Source organism: Acanthaster planci, linkage group LG18, assembly GCF_054643075.1.
Source record: "Acanthaster planci isolate LZ-2023a linkage group LG18, COTS_SCS, whole genome shotgun sequence".
NCBI lineage: Eukaryota > Metazoa > Echinodermata > Asteroidea > Valvatida > Acanthasteridae > Acanthaster > Acanthaster planci.
Window position 1 is genome coordinate 1537721 of NC_141794.1, and position 15218 is coordinate 1552938.

At 40.7% G+C, this 15218-nt stretch overlaps 1 protein-coding gene across 3 annotated transcripts; it reads right to left on the reverse strand.

The window, feature by feature from the left end:
- Positions 1-548: 548 nt before the first annotated feature.
- On the reverse strand, positions 549-15006 carry LOC110979523 (uncharacterized). 3 transcript variants are annotated; one of them, XM_022235386.2, is made up of 5 exons: positions 14913-15006; positions 10049-10171; positions 6246-6394; positions 5614-5805; positions 549-4594 (listed from the first exon to the last, which is right to left on the reverse strand). In XM_022235386.2, exons 2-5 carry the CDS (start codon positions 10071-10073, stop codon positions 4505-4507), a joined length of 456 nt encoding a protein of 151 aa, XP_022091078.1. In that variant the 5' UTR covers positions 10074-10171; positions 14913-15006; the 3' UTR covers positions 549-4504. The 3 variants fall into 3 exon arrangements, with proteins under 3 accessions (XP_022091078.1, XP_087004798.1, XP_087004799.1); XM_087148672.1 differs by having other exon boundaries at positions 10049-10096; positions 14913-14999; XM_087148673.1 differs by lacking the exon at positions 14913-15006 and adding an exon at positions 10529-10758 and having other exon boundaries at positions 10049-10096.
- Between the last annotated feature and the right edge of the window lie 212 nt (positions 15007-15218).

Genomic DNA, 15218 nt, shown 5'->3' on the forward strand with positions numbered 1-15218 from the left:
TGGACGCAAGATGAACACGGCGCAGATGACATGCGCAGGGGCTAACAGGGTGTGAAGCCACTGTTCTCCATTACAAAGGAGATCGATGTGTAAAGCCATTTTTTAAATATAACCCTGGCTTCAGTCTGTGTTGACGAAACGTTAACCCCAAATGGAACGAGATGAATATTGTTTCAACTTCACACAGGCCAGTTTTAAATTTTTTTTCTTCGTGTTTCTTTTCCCAGAAATAATTTCATATTCTGCTTGTAATGGTAATATTTTTTATTAAGCTACAATTGTCTAATTATGCTGGAGGACAGAGTTCCACTTTCCACATCGAAGATCGTCGAACATGTTTATTGCCCGAGGACCGTAACTGCTTATCAAATTATTCGTCGGTAGGTTTCTAGTAATCTAATATGGAACCCATGTAGTGCAAAGGCATACGAGGCGCACGCGCACTGTACGCCATCGGCCGTTTTAATTTATCAAGTCGACAAAAATACACAAATTAACACAAAATTACACCGTCATGAATAAACAAAAACAAATCGAGAACATGCGTCTGCAATGGTACTTGAAAGCTTTTTATTAACCAAGCACATATACGCCTGTTAAGACACAAAATGTTTTAGAACAATACTGTTTGTAAAGGACGTAGAAATAAATGCATTTGCCACTAATGAAATGTTCGATCGAACCATAGTCCACACAATCTTATTCAAACGTGGACGGGAAAGGTCAGTTACATTACGCTCGGGAAAATACTCGAAAAAGAAAAACACTCGTAGTACGTGGAGAGATCGTTTGCATGATATCTTAAGGGTTAATTGTCTGTTCCGTGTCCCGGGTAATGTAACAGTACATCCAAGTAAATCTGTTGGTTACATAAGCTCGTTTGTGCCCTTCGCAATAACGAACATAACTGAAGGAGATGCAAACAGTTTTCTTTTTAAAGTTTTTATAACGAAAAACGCAGCACTAAACAACTCTAAATAGTACTCTATACGATCTGGAATGTTCTTGGTTCTGTGTGTAGCAAAAATAAAACTTTAATCAAGCATGCAGGTGTGTCGAGTGTCAATTCTAAACATGAACCGAAGATTCGACGGGAGGATAATCACTGAAAAAGAACAGCCTCTTCCCTTCGAAACTAGAACAAGCTTCCAGAAAAACAATGACAAGGCCCCAACAGGCTTAAAGTTAAACAGGAGCAACGGAACAAGTTGCTAGTCGAAAACATGAACGCTACAAATCAGCTTTAAGTACAACTCCATCTTTCATTTTTGTTCATTTTTTTTTAAATCAAGGTTTCCTTCATTTCTTCCCTTACAGTTCATGCCCTCACAAACGGGAATTTGACCTTCTTTTTAAGTTTAGTACTTTATTCTCTTTTAGCTGAATGGGATGGAAAGGGACCGGGTACATATCAGTGGTACAGTATTTTCACGAACCTTACGGCGATATATCACACGCCTGGTGTAACAAAAACGCCAATTATTAGACGGAAATGGAAGTTGAAGTGTGAATCAAAAGCACAAACTGGCCAAAATTTGGTCTTTTTTGGAACAGAAAAAATTGGTATTGTTACTTTTCAGTCATCAAATACCTTGGTCCTTCCGAGTTGTTTCGCTTTACAGTTGTTCACAAGAGTGAAAATGATTTGTAATAATTAGAAATCAAATGTACAATCCAATGACCTCAATTTAGCTTACTCTGAATGCCATCAGACCGGTAACAAAACATACTAAGAACTGATTCTCCTAACTGCTTTATCTAACATCAGTTTACAACTTAAAAGGCAAAATAAATAATTTTTGGCATTTTCTTTTTCTTACAAAAATCATTTGGAAGAACTCAGAAATAAATACTCATTCTTAAATATAAAAGCAAAAACTCCTTTTCTTTAAACATTAAGGCAAAAATACAAAAACAAAGCCAAAACGTCCCCAAATCCTTCCCTCATAAAAGACACAATCACTTCGTATTCCCCTAGTTAACTCTGTGATGCGAACAGCTGTTGTGGTTTTCCAAGGAAAAGCTAAGAAAACAAAACGAAAAACAGGTACATTTTCATCACAAGTGGTATTACTTTAGCATTACGGTGAAATCTAAGACTTCGTGAACTGTGTGGCAGTGCGGATGGTATACATCGAACAAAACATGCACATGTACATTAAACATCGATTTCTCATTTCAGTATACATCAATGGATTGTTGGTATCAAAATAATTCAACATCCAGGCATTATCTTTTCCGGTCACCACCTAAAACATACTCTAAAAGTTACACGTAAACTACACACGCGGATGCTACTTCGGGTACATTCTGCTACTTCGGGTATACTAGTTTTAGCCATGCAGGGGTTTTTCGTCCGGTGATGTGAAGCTCACAGTTCCAATGAGCGTTTGGAAAGGGTCGACAGATTTCGCACGATGTGATTGGCCAACGCGTTGCAAACTCTTGAAGGCGCACCAATTGTGAATCGCCCGTATTGCATTGGTGTGGATGCAAGATTGAAAGAGAACTGTCGTATCAAATGTTTCGCGCAGGGTGCCAAAGCCTTAACCACGCTAAGAGGATGCAACTTTGGTTTATATAATAGTTTTGCTCTTGTTTTTGGAACGGAAGTCTTGCGTCTGGGCTTCTGATGCGTGAATAGATATACAGCTATGCTCTGTCACGGGCAGATTAAATTTCAACAAAAGGTGTTCAATACCCCGACATTACACTCCATCCTGGCAGACTTTTGACTACAGTAGCGCTGTTAATCATCAACTCTTAACTATGTGTATTGCATGGCACTACGTTGCTCACAAAATGTACAACTCTACGGACAGGACTCGACTTAAGAAGCCATGCAGAGTCCCAAGTACGAACCTACAACTATCAGTACTTTACGCGACAATCACAGCGAGATACTACCATAGAAACTTCTAATATCGACCTTATTACAATGCCTTCGTGTAATTGGTTTTTCTCTCTGTTATCATACATACGTGAAGCTTAATACATTTACAATATCTTCAACAGCAAGTGCCTTAAAAAGTGACTAGCCCAGATTCCAAAATCTCAAAAAGCAGCAATTACTGAAACTTCCATTCTGAAGAAAACTGCACAGAAAACAAATCGTGGAAATACCAAAAAACCACACACTGGTAAATTCGCCTTTCTTGGCAAAATTCCTCGGACCTAGGACCCCAAGAGAGCAGTGCCACTAGATTATTGTTTTTTCAAAGACAAAAAAATCAAAGTAACTGCACGCTTGACTTTTACCTCAGGTTGGATTTCATTTCAGGGTTATGTTTTTCCCTCAGCAATGTGCCCAGTGTTTTAAAAAGATGAGATACTCCTTGTGATTGAGAATGAATTTCCTCAGCTCCTTTGCCACATCCATGAAACACCCTCCGTCCATGACAGGTTAGACTTTTCAAAGCAATCAAACTCCATAATTCTCTCCAGGGCCAGTCGTTCGTATTCTCATCAAATTACAAATTATTCATGTACATAACTCTACTCTATCAGTGCGAAAGCACAGGTATATGGGTATGAATATTTATGAATGGAGTGGAAACCCAAAGACTTGAGATATTCACAAGTCAATTTTTGTTCTTCAAATTTTCATTTGCCCATGCTGATAGCAATAAACTTCTCATGAACGTGAGTCAACGTATAAAAACTTGTAATTTGACAGAGGCAACCACTGAAGGGATCACAAACCTAAAATGACAAGATTACATCCCTGTGGCAGTCGGCCCCACTCATCTTTTTAACACCATGCCACACCCATATGTGCCACACCCCAAAGCCACGCCCAGTCTACCGACTTATCTGCAGCAAAGGAGCCGAGGAGAATACTAAATGCCTCCGATATGGGGGGGGAACCACCAGTCACAGCTGCGCCTGCAGCACGTGCACCTAAGTCTATGGGTATGCTTCAGTTTGTACATACAATACACATGTATACAAGGATGATTGTTGAAGAGTCCAGGGAGTCACGTCAAGATGTATGCATAATAACACCCAATACAAGAAAAACGCCACTGAAAATGTAGCTGAGACACACAAACATAACGTGACTTGACACAAACTGCACCATTCAGTTGTATTGTTTGATTTCCACGCCTACTGTTCATTTATCAACTACTTAATTGCCCCTGTACAATATAATAAGGCACGCCAAAACATAAAAGTGTGAGACTTCTTTCGCGAGACACTTTTTATGGTCCGAGAGACCGCAAAAAAAAAAAAACCTGAACAAGTAAACAAAAACCACAGCCATGTGCTTGCCAGTCTGGGACCAAATGATTCCCGAATTATTTCTTCTCTTTCCCTTGTTGCGTATTTCCATTTTGAAACGACAAAAATTACCTCAGAGGTTCTGAGTGTCTTGAGTTGCGTTGTGCATCACTTATGTTGTACTCGCGCAGGTGATAGATTTACAATAAGAGGGAGTGGGGGAAATACATGGATATATGAAAGGCTGGTGTGAGTATACGTTGGCGATGCAAACACCCAGGAACTACTCTGCTCTGGTCACGTCTGGCGCAGTCGTTCCTTCGCTTTCAATCAACTCCTTCTTCTTCGCAAGGACTCTTGCTTGCTTCTCGATCTGTTTACCCCCCCACAAGAAAGGGTTACAAAGGCCAAATGAAACACTGACGTTCCATGCAATAATATAACTCTAACAAATTATGCGACCGATGAAGTTTCTGTGGTCAAACGCATGATCCCACTTTTTAGAATTTCTTTCAACACAGAAAACTGCCTCATGGATTTCTTAACAGCTTGTGAGATAGGTCTACATGTGAACATATCCCATACACAGACGGTCTATGCAAATGTACACCCCACGAGAAATTACGCATGCTGAACTAAAAATTAGCACATGAAAAATCTCCTTTAACGTCATCCCCAAACCAAACTTTGTACATTGCAATCGTGTGTCTTTTGAAACATTTATCCGCCCAAGGAAAACTGGAACAGGGGGCAAAATTTGTCGCGTAGGACTGTGACCCCCCCCCTCATCAAGTCTCTAAAACATCTGACATTTTGTCCATGCCAGACAGGGGTGTGCTTCATGTAAATGCAAGCCCACGGTCTGCAGACGTAGACCTGCCTGTGTGTCAGGATGAGTCATTCAGGGAGGTCGGGGCTCGCCACACAAACACATATCACACTGCCGGCTTGTCCTCCAACCCTGCACGTGTTTCAACACTCGTCTCAAGTGCAAGCCGACTGCATAATGCGGAGACTATGTTAAACATGGCAAACCACATGCTTTCATCAGGAAGCGTGATATTTTAATGTGTTTTTTTTTTTCAAAGGTGTGAGATTTGGCATCTGTTCAACTGATTCAAACCGAGATGAATCACTTAAAGCCAATTCATAAAAAAACTGTCAAATTGTCACATTACTGAAAATTCATTGACAGAATAAGAATTATTATTTTGTATTTGTTTGCAAGAGAGAAAATAATTTGGGGGCTGGACAGAAAGTCATGATCGTGGAACCCGGTGGATCATCAACTGGTACATGTACATGAAGCTTCAATTTTGCTTGAAGGAGGGGGCAGGGAGAGAAGGGGGGGCGGAAGGAGGACAGGATGATGGGGGTACCAGCAAGACTCACCATCTCTTTACTCTTCTCTTCTCTGGCTTCTTCCTGGGCCAGTTTATTCTCCATGTAATTCCTGAACTTGCTGTCCAGCTTGACCTCGGCCTCCTTCTTGTATTTCTCCTCGTCCTCCTGTCTGAAGGCCTTCTTCTGCTCTATCTTGTTCAGCTCCATGGCCAGCTGCTTCTTTTTCTCCTTCTCTTGTTGCTGTCGACGGGCAACACCAAAGAGGGAAATACGTACGTGGGCATTCCTGATCAGGCACTGAGGACTGAACGAGGCTGCCATTTTGGGCCAGGAGCGAGTAAGATTAACCACATAAGCCCACTTTAATCAAAATGACAGCAGAAATCCAATGAAAAAGTCAGCTGCCAAACAAGTCAGCATGCCAGTCAACCAACAAAGCCAACCCAATTAAATCATCAGTCACCCTTGCAACACATCTACACATGTACATGACCAGCCAATCAGCTTGAGGCCAGTCAACCAACATGTCAACCAAGTTGAATCTGCTGAGTCAGCCAATCAACAAATCTTCACCAAGCCAATCAGCAAGTCAACAAGCCAGTAATCAGGCAGGCTTATCCAGCCAATCGTTACGTCAGCTACAAGGTCATCCACTCTCGTTAACCTTCCTTGTTGCTTACCTCTCTCCTCTCTTGGGCGGCTTGTTGCTTCTTCTCAATTTCTTCCAAGGAGCTCTGCTTGGGTGGGGACTGGACAGGGCTCCTGATGGCCTCCTTGGACGGCTCCTTAAAAACCAGCTCAAATGCCATCCCAGAGGACTTCTTGACTTCTGGAAGGTCAAACAAGTCAGTTAAAGACATTGTTTTACTAACAATGTTCTCTGCACCCCCCTAAAAAAAGGGTTTTGACTGGTGGGGTAAAGAATATCCAGTAAACAAATAATAAAGTCTTTAGTATTTAATGATTAGCAACAAAAAAGTCAAGCATATTTCGGATTCCTTTTTTTCTGACAATATCAAATAGCGACACAGAGGATGTGATTAAACAAACAATCAAATGAAAGGCTCAGAATGCATATAATATCCATTTTTTTCTCCACAGTTTAAGAAAATCAGCTTTTTACGACATAGCGGCCATTACTTTATGCTAGATGTGGACTGCTTACATTATATCTTGAGAATTTTGGAAAATTGTCATTCAACAAGAATTTAATTTGTTCAGAAGGAAATAGTGTTGTTGTAAAATTTGTTGAAGTGGTTTTTCCATTTGAAATCTTCAAATTAACCCTCTTTATTGGCAGACTCTACAATTCCACAATTGATAACTGCTCTTACATTTTACAACTCAATCCAAGACACTTTCATTCAAGCATTTGGCCTCAATTTCAGAGGGCTTCACAGCTAAGAAACTACACAATTTATTTTTGTACAACCATCTACATGTACATGTCATTTCCAACTCGGCCGCACGATGCCTATAGACATGGCAAGAAGGTATCTCTCCCAGAAATGCACCAATTCACGGGCAGTAAATCTCAAACCTGTGGCATAGCGCTTACCAGTGGGCATGCAACCTTACAGCTATGGTCACTGGCCCTGTCTGTCCACCATCCATGCATAATGCAATCTCTGTTCAATCACTGTACCCATGTGGACCTGCCGTGGGTCTTATTAAACATTGCATACAGGGGGAAAATAGTCTCGCACCTGCCACTGACAGTTCCAAGCAATTTACACACTGCTTAGAGCATGCCATTTTATTTGTGCATCTGCCCAGAAAATAACGATGCATTACATGTAGATACACTTTCACTTGAAGACTTCATTAAAAAAAGAAAGAGCGGCAGTCAGTTATTAGCACTTGCCAAGGAAGAGAAAATCAAACACACAAAGACCCCTTTTAGCAGTCCTTGATCAAAAAATCCTACAGATTGTATATGTATACATGTATGTGTATGCTCACTCTCAATGCTGAAACTATCGCAAAGCCTTAAACAAAAATCAAGAATCACTTTCTCAAAGCACTGCATAATGCGTTGAGTCAAACGCCTTGCTCAGAATTGCAAATGGGGTGCATGGCAGACCGACAATTAGCATAATGTATCACTGTAATTTGGTTTGCGTCTGATTCATGCTGCAATGGTGTAACTCAACCCTGATTAATCATTGGTATTTTCGGATGTGGAAAATCTCATTAGGGCATTAACTCGGCTGAGCACTATGCAGATGCATAAAAATGTTGTACTTAATATTGCTTCCTGGACAAATGCAAATAGTAACATTGATTTATGGAGTATAGATGTGCAGTACAGACTATAGAAATAGGGGGTTCCATGTTAGAATGCCATGATCTTTGCAATCAGATTATTGCAAAATCTGTTTGGTAGGCCTACATGTACACAGATTTTCTGCGTGATATGTATCCACAGAAAACAGATTTGCAGATGCTAGCTTTTCTGTGTATCTTTTGTCAAAAACTGCACAGTCGCGTAAACGTAATCTTCAACTCTGCAATGAAACTGGAAAGACTTTGACTCATGCTTTGTATTCTAAGCCCATACAAAATAAACAAACAAACACCCCAACAACCAACAAACAAAGAAACAAACAAAAACAATTAAGGCCCGTTTCCAAAGATGAATTCTTCTCGTCAGAAAATCACTGGTAGGTCATTCTATAAATTTGGGGTCCAAAAAGGTCACATTTTTGGATCCCCTGTTATGCCTACACTGTGTAACACGACATGAATATATCACTGAAACTGATTTCAAACTATTTTTAGCTGTTTGGCAGGTCATTTGCATTAATTCATCACTCTTGGACATTAGAGATTTTGTTCTGAACTTACAAACCACATGTCAGATGTGACAGGGACACACACAAAAAAATCGGACGCCTAATTTATATAATTACCCTGGTCCAAACCCAAATTATACGTAATAATGTTTAAGATTAATTGTTCACAATTACATTTAAAACATTTCAATAGCGAGGATATTTATAAATGTTATGTTTCTTTGAGCCTCAAGTTGATGCTGAAAAAGATTTAGGCAGTGTACATGTCATGGAGCTTAACCGATAATTAACATCGTTTTAAATGGTATCAGTAAGAGATCATGCCAGCACCATCTTTAAACGATATGAGTCAGTCAAATTAAATCCCTCACGTTACAACTTCACGAGCAGAGGTCAGCATTTTTTTTCTCTCTTCCGTCTGCCTCAAAATGTCAGAGGACTACCCATGACAACATTGTCAGTATTATTCCCCTCAGCATATTCATAATGACTCTACCGCCGTGAATGCATCCATGAATGGGAGAATATCTCAGAGCCAATGCCTGGCCATGCTCTTGCGTGGGAAGCCAAGACTAATGAGACGAATCCAAACGACGAAATTACGATAATCGATACTGGTTATTTGTTCATTCAACACACCATTATAACCAAGTCCAACATCAAGGAAACTCAAAGTGGAAGAGTAAAGCAGGACAGGAATATGCACCTGCTTCTTGAGAATCTTGACCACATACAATGTAATTTACACTTTGTGATTTAAAACATTTACTAAAACAGAAATTGACCTTTTTGTCAACAGAACCCAAAAGAACCCCAAGAAATTAATGCCACTCTGTTCTTCTAAACACCTGACCTTGTAACTCGGCACATTCATTTATCTAACAGCACTGGCAGGATAAAAACATTTCACTTATGGTGCCAACAAATTTATTTGGAAGGGACAAATATTGCGTGGCTATTTCTTGTCAAAATAAATTGCAATTATGCACTAGGGCTCTGCAGTGCCCACGTGCCCAATGTGCACTGCGCATTTTTGAGTGGCAGCTCGCCCGGGTCATGTATCACCGTCTGATGGGCACATTATAAATCTCTGGCTCTCTCTTACTCTCATCCCGCTGCCGAGGATGAGAGATGGGTTCTAGTTAGTCTATCTATCAATAGTGCCCTGGATTGAATTTCATCCCGTTGCCATCCTTGCCCAAATTAGGGGTAAGGAGAGTAAAAAACAACCCACACTAGCTCCGCAATGTTAATTAATGATGCTTCCACCCAGCTGGAATTCACAATTTCCCTTTTATGGCAATTCACATTTTTGAGAACAGTCGGTGCACTTCAGAGGAACCAATTTTTTTTCAGCTGCTGACAAAAAGGTCTCAATACACATACCAGCAATTTTTTTTTTAAAAGCTCTCAAGCATTCAGACATTGGTAAATTTCATCATATTACAACATCATGTGCAATGCAGAAACGCAAAGTCTTTTATCTCTTTTTCCATTGAGGAGGAAAGGCTGGTGGGAAAATAACATTAACACACACAAACATCTGGTAAGATACATGTTTAATTAAATGAGGTCTACACAATTAATGCGCGAAACCCGAGACTGAAGGGCAAGGAGGAACTGCCTCGGGCACGGATGGAAAGTAAATAGTCACGAATGGAGGGGGGGGGAAGGAAGCAGTCTCTTACCTGAAGGCATGTCTGCAGTCTGCATTGGGCAAGTCTCACGACGACCAACTGCAAAGGTACAAGAATATGGATAAGGCACTAACCAACAAGCCCCACTGCGGACGATGCAAATGAATCGCAAATCTGGAGAAAATAAGGCAGATGAAACAGCTGCTTAGAAGGTGTCCCTTATTTTCGGCAATTTGGGGAAAACAACACCGCTGAGAATTTTTATAGAAGACGTGATGTACATGTACAGCGCTACTAGGATTGTACATGTACGCACCACGCTTTGTCTTTGACAAACAAAATTCTGGGAGAATCCTATGCAAACTGTCCAGTCCAAGTGTTCATTTGCCCACATTTGATGTAGTCACGACACGCCCAATACAACAAAAGAGAATATGCAAGTATGGCAGGTACACATTTATAAAATGAAGATTTTTTTTCCTAAAATGCCTTGTAGAATTCTGCACACCATGGCATGTTAATCATCCAAACCTGTGGAAAAGACGGCAGTAAATCAGTAATTCCTCATAAAAATGCCGGATATGGCAATTTGTATGCGCCGGGCCTTTCTACATATATGGGGCTGTCTCTTTACGTGGAGAGATTGAAATACGGTCTCTGTGCGGAGAGTGCAGCTGAATCAGTACTGCATGAAAGAAATTTGAGCCCGAGTGCAGGGCCGTCTGTTGTCTTCAGACTGCACTCCCGTCCTCAGTCCGTGGTGCCCAATGCCGATGATGTGACGAGTGACCTGTGATCCTCTCTACTGAATGGGCCCCGCATCCGATCATCATCAGGCTGACTGACGAGACACTGTCCGCATGATTATGCAAAGCAGTGATGACTACACTGTATGGATCGGGGGCCGACCCGGCCAAGAGTTATTCACGATGAGAAAAAAGCAGCGGGCAGGTTGACTCAATGTCTTGACTTCTGCACATTTTTTAGGCATACACACAAAAAATCTTAATCTTTTTGCACTTCTTGACAGATCAATATAACTGGGAAAAATTGAACAACTAGAGTATCCTCAGAACAATACTTCTTTACACTACGTTTTGGAAGGATATGTGCTTCAGTGCATTTTCCTGACATATTATTATCATCTGCATTCTACCAAATCACAAATATTTTAAATATCCCAAGTTGCCAATTCCATTTCTTGCCCGACATGTCAGAGGCTAATCTACAGTGACAAGGGAGGCGGCATGAGGATACTTGCTCAAAAGTCCTCGCCTGAGAATCAACAGAATTAAAACCGATTCACAAAATGCAACAATCCATGCTTGTCATCACCATAATGAGATGTTGGGAACTGAATGCTGCAGTGCTACAGTTCCCAGCAATTCAAGTCCTGGAGGCAAAAATACCTGTGTGAATGACGAGTTTAACAGTTTATCTTTCTGTCTTACTCATCTGTGGACCATGACTCAGATTTTATCATTGGGCAACCTCTCCATGGGTGACAGCAAAGGAGGATACTGGAGTGTGATTCACCATGCACAGGTTGTGAGGAAGATTACCAACAGTCTCTCATAAACCAGCACCTGAATTGCATTTTGCTAGATGAACGGTCTTGGTTGAAACAAAAACCATTAATTTCAATCGATCTCAAGTGATGATTAACACAGCTCACACTTGAAGCTTGTTAAAAGAGGAGCACATTTCACCAGGCACTTGAACTTAATGAAAGGATGTATACACATCAGGAGAATGTTATATAAATGCATATAAATTCACGCACATGGATGCCACGGAGAACTTGCGGCTTTTCCCTCGGAGATTTGCTTTTTCCATTCCTACTTTGTCCCATTTATCTTGAAAAAGACCGAAAGTTAAAGCAGCAACAAATATATCAAAATTGGGTACATGGTGAAATATTCTGGTCCTCATCTTTGCTGCCTGAAAAGTTTGAAGAATTTTATTGGCTACACAGAATGAGCAAAGTTGGCCTAATTTCGTTTTGAATTTCACAGCAGTAATGCAGTCTCATCACCGAGTATAGCCTAGAAGTATACATTGCCATCAAACTGGAAAATGAATACTGAACTGACAGGAATTGGTAATTAATAATTTCAGTTGAAATTAAGTAGCGTCAAGTAACTGACATGACGGAATTGATATTGACTAATTAATTCAGGGGAAAATATCACTCAAAATGTTTTCCTGGGACAATGTATCGCCCCTCAAATATGTAACGTCAAATTCATGTACTACCACAGGAAGGCCTAGGTAGTCTGAAACCCAACCCCCTGCGAAGTGCAAACATGCAAACAAACAGCAGGAAAAATCTCAAATATGACAAACACTGCTGACAGAAAGAGAAGAGGGGCTACATTCATGACATAGGAGTTTCCTGTTCAACTATAAATTCTGGGCCAAGAATTCAAAATTTATGAAAATGTTTTGTCTGCTCAGATGGCTATAGGCCTACATGTAGGCCCTAACTAACATTCAAAAGGACTGTGTCCAATATCACTATGAACTTTCAACACCAAACCTCACATTAAATATGTGAACACAACAAATACGTACATTTTATATATCCAACTAATCAAGTTCTGGGAAGTACTTGTAACTTGTTCTTCCTGCGACATCATTTTTCTAGGTGCAGCCACGTAGAGTTTTGTGTGTGTGTACAGTGAATTGCACAACGCTATTTTAATGCATGGACTGGTTGCCGCGTTGCCATCACACCTTTTTGGCAGTAGCACGGCGCAGCGGGAACCAGCGGAAACCTTGCATGAAGCAATATTGCGTGCGTGTTTTCGAAACCGTGATAGCAAAATGCGAAGGGAAGTTGTGAAAACCACAAAACTTTCTTTCCACATGTTGTGAATGTAAAGCAGGTGTTTTGTGAAGACAGGATCCTGTCTTTCCTAAGAAAGACAGGATTGATTTTTCCTTTTTTGAGCTGTGAGAAGAGATAGATACACGTACAATGGCTCAAATTTGCCGATGCAGCTGAAAAGTTGATAAGCACATTTTGCTTATGTAGAACCATGGAGGAAGGACACAGGTTTTTTTTCTTTTTTCAGCCCTAAAATGTGACACAATTCATAAAATTCCACGAAACTTGGTATTACATGTCACAACACCCCCCCTGACCACATACCAGAAGACATATGAATATTTCCAACTTTTGTGGGCAAAAAGCACACTAAGTGGTGAAGTTACCACACTGAATTATGGAATTGCCAAAAGACTGTGAAACTGTATACAAAGTGGTGGAATAACAAAGCCGACAATGTAGCCTCAGGGAGGATAGCAATGGCGTGTACATGTACATCATTGTCCAATCCAGCAAGCGCAGCGTACATATGACATCGTGCATGGACAGGGTTTGCCCGTAACGTTTTGCTCACTTGCCAGCCGGACCAGCAGTGATGGCTTTTTACTAGTCCATAAGCAGAATTTTCACTAGTCCGCATCTTCCCCCAAATTTCAACATTCTTTTTGGCACTAATGTTTTCTGCTCCAACATCATCCATAACAGTGAGCACTCGGTGCTGACTGTTGTTTAATTGTCGATGAGTAATCATAAATGGCCATTATTATTATGAATTTCCAGAATATTCATGAGTATAACTGTACAGAAGCAAATTAAATATAAATCACAGATATGCCAGAAAATTGAAATAAATGTTTCTGTGAGGTGACATACATGTAATTCATGGGGAATTCTTGCTGAAGTCCCTACAATGTTCTCATTCAGCTACAGGCCATGATGTAGTGTATGAACAACGTGGCCGGGATTACATGTACATTGCAAGGATGCGAACATTGTGATTGGGGTGTTCAGTGTACATTTACACCTGTCACCGCCACAGTAAAAGAAGACAGGTAATGGTACTTTTTATGAGGGATTCAGATAATGGGTCCGTAAAGCATTTAAAGGATTAGCCCCACTGCAAAGTTAATGAGGAAGGCCCCCCAGATGGGCTCACTGCATTTTCACGGTGTTTTCACTTGACCTCAAGGTGTCGGCAAGGGGTCACATCCAGGATTATTTTCACGGTGTTTTCACCATGTGAACTGCCATGAAGTTGCAGTGAAAAAACAAATTTCACAGTGAAACTGCAAATTAAGTGCAAATTCATGGTGCTGAAATTCATAGAGTATGGTTAACAAAATAAAAAACTAAATTGAATTGCGGTCATTTACTAAAAAAATCTTGAAATTTGAAATCAGAATTGATCTTCCATCATTCTGTGCATTTTCACAAGGACAACCAACTCTACACAGCACCACTGCCTGAGCTATCATTCCTCACTTTAGTTTTACAACACCTCAGGTGGTTTGTTTCACTAACCTTATTTTTTTGGGGTGGGGGGTGGGGGGCAGGGTGTAATCTGTTACAGCTTGTGGATCAGTCCAGTCATTGTGAAGCAGCAGTAGCAGCAGTGTTGCCCAAATACACGTGACGTAGGCTTAGGCCTAGGTCATTGGGTGGAGACTGACAGTGACAATGAGGATGTGTTATGAAATTATTTTTGACATTAACAGCGACCAGTTTTCTAAATTTATGATAGGGCCTAGTTGAGATGTCTTTAAAGTATGGATTGCCGTAGTCAAGATAGAAGGCCTAATAATGACATTGAAAATACTTCCGAGTTTTAGCACTGCAGCACAAGACTCATGTCCCATGTCATTATGCTTCAACAAAGATACATGTACATGTAGGCCTACACACCCACCACTGGCGCCGTCTCAAATTTGAGAGCACAAAAACTCGGGCTCAAAATTAATTCAGCATCAAACGCACCACTCCTCTCACAAATGAATCTGCAAGATGAAGGAACACTGAAAAATCACACATTTTCAATATAATGTAGAAATAGTCAAGTTGAAATGCAGAAAAATGTGCAAAACTCACCACTCCTCTCGCACCGCACGATGCAACTAACGAAATGACGTTTGCTGATTATCGCGGCAGTTACCACGTGATGGTTTCAAATGATTCGATTGGATGGGCGTTGGAATCGCGTGTGGCATTTTCAAGGGAGGGCGCTATTTGTCAAATGTGTTAATTCGGAGGTGGGGAATATCATTTTTGGAATGCGCATAGTTTGTCGGTCGGTTTCAACTTTAGCTGGGGTTGGCCGGGTGGGTTGGCAAAACTACTGACAGTACATCTCCTCGCGTCTGATGTGGCTTAATAAAAAGAGTGCGTCAGTAAAAA

What these genes read in the sequence shown, in the direction of transcription:
- LOC110979523 (XM_022235386.2), bottom strand. Translation starts at nt 10,073, where the DNA reads ATGCAGACTGCAGACATGCCTTCAG. An exon ending in CCGCCCAAGAGAGGAGAGAG is followed by an intron (nt 5,806 to 6,245) that starts GTAAGCAACAAG and finishes GCCCGTCGACAG; the next exon opens with CAACAAGAGAAGGAGAAAAA. An exon ending in AAGAGAAGAGTAAAGAGATG is followed by an intron (nt 4,595 to 5,613) that starts GTGAGTCTTGCT and finishes GGGGGTAAACAG; the next exon opens with ATCGAGAAGCAAGCAAGAGT.